The sequence below is a fragment of the Trichomycterus rosablanca genome, chromosome 16 (genome assembly GCF_030014385.1).
Source record: "Trichomycterus rosablanca isolate fTriRos1 chromosome 16, fTriRos1.hap1, whole genome shotgun sequence".
NCBI lineage: Eukaryota > Metazoa > Chordata > Actinopteri > Siluriformes > Trichomycteridae > Trichomycterus > Trichomycterus rosablanca.
The window spans coordinates 938,605-946,029 of NC_086003.1; the positions used below are offsets into that span (position 1 = coordinate 938,605).

At 46.2% G+C, this 7,425-nt stretch overlaps 1 protein-coding gene across 1 annotated transcript in view; it reads right to left on the reverse strand.

Moving 5' to 3' along the window:
- The window catches only part of ccbe1 (collagen and calcium binding EGF domains 1), a 43,132-nt gene extending 37,079 nt beyond the window's left edge, over positions 1-6,053 (reverse strand). Inside the window, exons 1-2 of the mRNA XM_063012076.1 lie at positions 5,925-6,053; positions 5,372-5,400 (exon numbers count right to left, since the gene is read on the reverse strand). Of these exons, the coding sequence (XP_062868146.1) occupies positions 5,372-5,400; positions 5,925-6,053 (158 nt within the window). The remainder of the gene's footprint in view (positions 1-5,371; positions 5,401-5,924) is intronic.
- Between the last annotated feature and the right edge of the window lie 1,372 nt (positions 6,054-7,425).

The window sequence follows — 7,425 nt, forward strand, 5'->3', positions numbered from 1 at the left end:
CATATTTACACCCATAGTTTTGGAATAACACGTCCAACATGCTCATGAGAGAGGTGTCCAAATACTTTTGGACCTTATATTGTTTATTACCCAGTCAATGATAAATAAAATCAAGGCTTGAATGTGAAGTTAGCATGAAGCGTTACATGATGCTCTGGATTCTCTGCTCTTCAAACTGTTGAACTTTGACCTCTGAATTGCGGCGGTATACCATCACAGACTGACGAATGTGTCTGATATAGAACAGATTACCGACTGCTCCAGGCCAATAACAGCACAAATTAAAAACCATTTAGAGGAACTCAATATCCTGTGGATGGACGTCATTATCCCAACCATAACAAAAGAACCATAGTGAGAAATGGCAGCTCATTCATCTTCAAGATCTGTACGTGAGGCTCCGTATTCAGTTCACGACCAAAAGTATGTGGACATTCCTACTTATTGGGTGTGTTCGAAAACCTAGTGAGCTGCCATGCTGTCTTACTGCCTACACAGGCAGCTGCCTCAGTAGAGAGGATTCTAATAAGTCAATGACTTATAAGTCAGGTTATTCGAACGCGCTACTTACTAAGTACTAAGCGCTTCGCTTACTAAGCTAACACAGTTAACATCTTGCCATTCAAACCAATGGGATGAGGTGTCACAGCGCGCTAGCAAGTCAACTAACGTCTCCCTCCGAAGCGACTTCATATGTGGATCAGCCTTGTGCACGGAGAGCCACACCCTGATCAGCATTATTCCTCGACCACATTCACTCAGTCACGACTAGGCACACTTCTGAGTTACCAATCCACCTGCTGGCTGTAAATATCTTTAACACAGACTGTAACTGGGGTAAAGGATCAAAGCCGGGCCCTATTTGTGATGCATTTTGTCATTTATTATGGTCAAGATCTCAGTGTGCCCGAGGCCTACGTGAATACTGAGGAGACCAGCCAGGATGCCCGGGTCACCATCACAGAGACATATTGATGGCTTAAGGGTTAAGGTACTAGACGTTTGATCAGAAGGTTGAGGGTTCATGCCCTGCCACTGTTGGACCCCCAGCAGAGGTCGTAATTGCACCAGTTATGAGGAGCCCTGGATGGCGGAGCTGAGATTCCATACGATGGTGTCCTAGTGTGTTTTACCGCTGCATCACCTGAGTGCCAAAAGCATGATGTTTAATGTTCATTACGTCTTATCAGAGTGAGGGGATGGAAAAGCTGAGTACGTGTGATGAATGGATGCATGAAGGTATCACACGTGTGCGAGTGATGGAGTTGGGTGATCAGTCCGTTAGGTTTTGACATGAGAATGTTCCTACAGGAACCTGGTGCAGGGTGAATTTCATTTCGGTTCCTATCAGTAAAACCATCAGCACTTCACTGCGCATCATTTCAGCTCCGCCGGCGGTTGTGAAATGATTTCAGAGCTGGGACCACTTTTCTGATTACGCAGGAAGATTATTTCTTACCTAATAATAATAATAAATCACTCACTCACTCACTCAGGCTCTCTAATCTCGAGTGCTATCTGTTTGTGGGATATTTATTAGGTTTGGGCTGAACAGGAGGAGAAGTGAGGATGAGAACTACACAGGTGTGTAATAAATACCAGCATGATGAGAAAACTCTAAATTTAAACCAGTCGTGTTGATCTAGACACCACGAGCACTGGGTTATTTTCAGCATAGCGCATTTGGCCCCGGAACAGATCCAGACCAGGTCCTAATAAACAAAGGACCATGAATCCAAATTACAGATTATAAGAAACATTCACAGACCCAGCGTCAGTAACCAGTTCAGTCCGATCAGGTTTATGATGGGTGCACTAGGTGGGCAGGAGTCCAAAACACCTGGAGAAAAATGAACATAAGCATGGGAAGAACATGCCAAATGCACCACACATTGACTAGAAGTAAGATGTGAGCACAGGACCATGTCCTGGAAAAGAGGGAATACATTCCAGCCAGGATTGACCAATCACAGTGCATCACAAACTCATTCACTCAGTCACAACCAGACACACTTCAGAGTCGCCAATCCACCTGCTGTCACCAAAGTAAATATCTCAAACTAACACAGACTGTAACTGTTCCTCCAACCAAGGTCCTCAGCACCCTGGACCTTGTGCTACCACCGTGCCACCATTCCATCAATTATTATTGCTTAGTGATTCATTCTGGCTGGTCAGGATCTCAGTGCGCCTGAAGCTTACATGAATACAAAAGAGGCGTGTGCTGCTTTGTGACCCTCCGTCACCATCACAGAGTGTGTATATTGCAACTTTGGTATATGGACACATTGATGACTTAATGGTTGAGGCACTAGACGTTTGATCAGAAGGTTGAGGGTTCATGCCCTGCCTCTGTTGGACCCCTAAGCGAGGCCCCGTGTGTTCTGTGAGTTGCTTTGTATAAAGCTGTCCCTAATTTGTACTGATTTCTACAGATTCTAAAAATCCATCGCATTTATTCATGCTCAGTGAAATAGAGAACTGGAACAGGAGCCTCCGGTGAGGTCAGGGTATCTGTTTCCAGCTCAACGTACACAACACGACCCACCAGTCATGCTAGCCTCCTAATTAGCATAACACTAGCAAATTGTATATACAAGAACAAACAGAGTCATATCTGCGCCGAAGAGCGTCTGGAACATCTTCAAACGAACAGCTAAAGCATTTCCTGTTACACACCATGACACGGCCGGGCGGCCGGGCAGCCGGCAGCGCCGCGGCAGCGCTTTAAAATTCCGGAGAATTCTTCAGACAGAGCCAAATGGTGCACACGACGGCTTTACTCAACAAAATCCATCAGGCAGCAGTAATGATAAAACCCTCGGGTTAATACAGAACATCTGGAGGAGCGACAGGAAGAATGTTAATCATTATTAAATTGCCTAATATTTCCGCACAGCCCTTGAAGAGTAATAAACAAGGTTCCCTCAGGGCTGATCCACGCTAAACATCATCACAGCTCAGACGAGTGATTTGCGACGTTTTCGCCCGATGTGACGTCTCACGAGCGTTCGGTGGAACACGAACCTTCACTGAAAAATGTTTGTTTTAAAACTAGGTGTCATTTATTTTTTCCATCCAGCACACGGTGTTTTGCTTCGTATTGTGATTTATTCCAACGTTTCCTCCGGTAAACCCTGTCGGCCCGGTCCTCCTATAGGAGCCGTCATTTATGTCAAAACCATGTTTACGTTTTGCATCCTGACTGAATTTTAAGCACGGCATCGAAGCATGCTTCTGATTTTCCGAACCCTGAGCAGAAAAACACCCGAGAACAATGAAACACGATGAAAGACGCACGACTGTTTTTCCACCAGTGGAGAAGAATGAGAGTTGACGCGTCCTATTAGTCCGCGGTATTTATCTATCGCCAGATTCATCCATTTACGGCGCTGTTACATAACGGAGACTCAGATCTCCGTCCTCATCGCCACGATCCAAATCTGCTGCGAATATAACGCGAGTGAAAACAGCACTGCTGGCACCGCTCCGTCCAGAGGAATCGCTGAGATGCAAGGAGCCGAGTACAGTTACAGAGAGCGGTTCCAAAACGCTGGTGTTCATCAATCCACACGACGTGCAATGCTGAAGGTGTTAACCCGCGAGGAACGGCCAACGACCTGCAGAAAGCCTCCCAACTTAGCAAAGTCTTAGTTCACGTGTTCATTGTATAGATGATAGAAAGCAGACCACCGAAAATCCACTAGATGTTCCACAACACTTGGACACATAATGGAAAAAAAGGCAGTACACACTTATCCGAAAGATTTATCCCAGCTGTGAAACGTGGTGGACGTATCATGTTTTGGTGTTGTTGGTTTGGCTGCCTGGTGCTCATTATACTTTTAATGACCAATCTGCTTGAACGTTGAATGCACCTGATCTGATCTGAACCTTCCATGTTGGATCTTCACAGCGATCATACAGTCTTTACCAGACTTGTCATCATGAAGCTAAAGGATTCGAAAACCACAGATCCGCTCGAGCACGAAGGCCTTGACGAACAGAGCGGAAGACCTGCACTGGAGAACCAAACAAACAAGCGTAATCAGGACTTAAAAGAAGGAATCAAATCAACGTCGGAGAAGGAAAACATTCCGTTATGTGCTGTGGATTTATGTGGGAATCTGCTGCTGGCTGGGAGAAAGAAGAGCCTGATGTCATCAATGCCGAACACGGTTTGAAGGGGAGGTTGTGATAGTCTGCGGTTCTCCTAGGCCATTGGTTATTTTCTAAGCTACACCTACATCCGGATGATTATCGAGGGTATACAATTACTGTATGTAACCCATACAAAACAACACACACTACTATTATTATTATTAATTACAGTGTTAGTATCATTGCAGTGCTGAGAATAAACCAGCACCCAAATAACATTTGGTCAGGGTCACATACATCGATCAGCCATAACATTAAAACCACCTCCTTGTTTCTACACTTACTGTCAATTTTATCAGCTCCACTTACCATATAGAAGCACTTTGTAGTTCTACAATTACTGACTGTAGTCCATCTGTTTCTCTGCATGCTTTGTTACCCCCTTTCATGCTGTTCTTCAATGGTCAGGACCCCCACAGGACCCCCACAGAGCAGGTATTATTTAGGTGGTGGATCATTCTCAGCACTGCAGTGACACTGACATGGTGGTGGTGTGTTCGTGTGTGTTGTGCTGGTATGAGTGGATCAGACACAGCAGTGCTGCTGAAGTTTTTAAATACCGTGTCCACTCACTGTCCACTCTATTAGACACTCCTACCTAGTCGGTCCACCTTGTAGATGTAAAGTCAGAGACGATCGCTCATCTATTGCTGCTGTTTGAGTCGGTCATCTTCTAGACCTTCATCAGTGGTCACAGGACGCTGCCCACGGGGCGCTGTTGGCTGGATATATTTGGTTGGTGGACGATTCTCAGTCCAGCAGTGACAGTGAGGTGTTTAAAAACTCCAGCAGTGCTGCTGTGTCTGATCCACTCATACCAGCACAACACACACTAACACACCACCACCATGTCAGTGTCACTGCAGTGCTGAGAATGATCCACCCCCTAAATAATACCTGCTCTGTGGGGGTCCTGACCATTGAAGAACAGGGTGAAAACAGGTTAAAAAAAAGCATGCAGAGAAACAGATGGACTACAGTTAGTAATTGTAGAACTACAAAGTGCTCCTATATGGTAAGTGGAGCTGATAACATGGTGAGTGTGTGTGATACGTATTAGGATTTAGTCGTGACCTGATTATTATATAATAATATAAGAGGTTACATTTCGGGTTCCTCTACGTTTCTGGAGCTTCAGACGGACGATAATAGAAGACGAATGCTGCCATCGTGACTCTCCTCAACGCCAACCGTTTAATTAGAAACCAACCTTGGAACGATGGAGCGTCTGGCAGACGACTACATGGAAGAACGACCCTCGTCAAGGTTTCTGTTTACATCAGAAGAGTCTTCAAACACAGCGGAGCCGAGCGCGAGCATGTGTCCGTGATTAAGCGCAGAGATCCATCTGAATAACGAGCACGGAGTCTTTCATTTAAATAGAAGCTTCCAGAAATGTCAAAGAAGATGGAAAAAGGACGGAGGGAGAGGACGGAGCGCCGGGCTGGGATTAGTTTAAAATCTTCTACTCCTGGAGATAAATACATAATGATGGGATGAAGTGTACGTCCAGGTTCCTCGCTGCTATAGGAGAGCACCCGGGGCAGAAACGCTTCAGATCCATAAAGCTGCTGATGAAATGATGATCTGATGATGTCTCTGCGGCCCCTCCGGGCGTCTGTATTTCCACTGGAATGCTTTATCTTCACATAGACGTCGCATTTTTTATTTATGTTAATATATTTTTTTGGGGGGGGGGATATAATGTATATCACGCTGCCTAAAGGACGCAAAAACGTCTGGAAATGTAACAAAGCACCCACCGCACGCGGGCCGTATCGGTTACCAGAGAGCGTTCCAGTTCTGCGCTGCACGGATTCCATCGCTGACGTCTGAGCGTTCGCCAGCACCACACAGCACGAATTCAACAACATGAACGCCGGCCAGCTCATTTTAAACCGGCGCTTCAGCCAAAAATGTCATTCCGCTTTTACATTTCCTGTTTTACACCAACAATAGTCCATCAGCAGTGACACGTCCGGTCGGGTGTTTGGTTCTTGGGTTTCACGGAAGCTTCACAGCTCAGGGCGGATGAACGGTCGACCGCTGCAAAACCAGAGTCGCCCATTCAGTTTGGCTTTAAACGTCAAATATCGGCTCACCTCCGGTCACTGTGTGTGACCACTGCTCTACATGTTTGCGTAGGTTTACTCCGGTTAATCCAGGCTGGATGAGTGCGTAAGCCCCGGAGGATCTGGGTTAAATCCCATCGTCTGGTAACTGTGAGGAGTTCGGCTAGTTCTGCTCAATCCACGTCATTTTCCCAGAAGCTTTTGAGCCTCAGATACGTCTCTAGTCCTGCTTTCTGGTTGTTGTGTTATCATTTCGTCTTGCTTTATTTTACTCTGTTGTTCTTCTTAATCTGGCCGGTGTTATTGTACAGAACCTTGGCTGCCACCCGAGTGCCAGGGAGGTGAGAGAATTCTTATACCTGAGATAACAGAAAGCCTGAGGAACCAGAGGAACAAGAGGAACTTAAAGATAGAAGACAGTCGACTATATTATGAAAACAGGAGCTCTTCTCTCCACGCAACATGATCATTGGACAACACAGAAGCTGTGACAGACTAGGGTAGAAACTGTATCAACGTGAACCAACGTCTTGTGCTCGAGCTTCGCTGTGGCTCATCTTGGTGATTAGGCGATGTCCTGCAGGGACAGCGATTGGCTCTTGTCTGAGACCTTCCACTAGGTGATTGGTGGAGTGACTTGTACTCAGCATGTGATCTCTACAGTGAGCTTCCAGAGAGTCCAGAACACCAGAGCTTGTAGACCATCAACAATGGAGCCAACAAAAGAGACAGGAACCCAAAAGGTTCAACCCTGAGCCGAGTCCCAGGTCTTCAATCCCAGACCCACATTAAACCTGACCAGGATGATGGGTTAATCAGCATGTGACCTCTACAGTGAGCGTCCTCCCACTCCTTGAGAAGAAACTGAAGATCACTTGGGTGCAACAACCAGTTGCAACCCAAATGCTCACCAGAGGAACCAGCCTGGAGAACTCAGAAAGCCAGTAGCAGCTACAGAACTGAGAACTCAACATGAGGGAACGCCGCTATCATTTACTGACTGAGTCCAGGACACCAGAGCTGCAGAGTTTGTAGAACACCAATAATGGAGCCACCAAAAGAGACAGGAACACAGAGGGTTCAACCCTGAGCTGAGTCCCAGGTCTTCAATCCCAGACCCACATTAAACCTGACCAGGATGATGGGTTTATCAGCATGTGACCGCTACAGTGAGCGTCCTCCCACTCCTTGA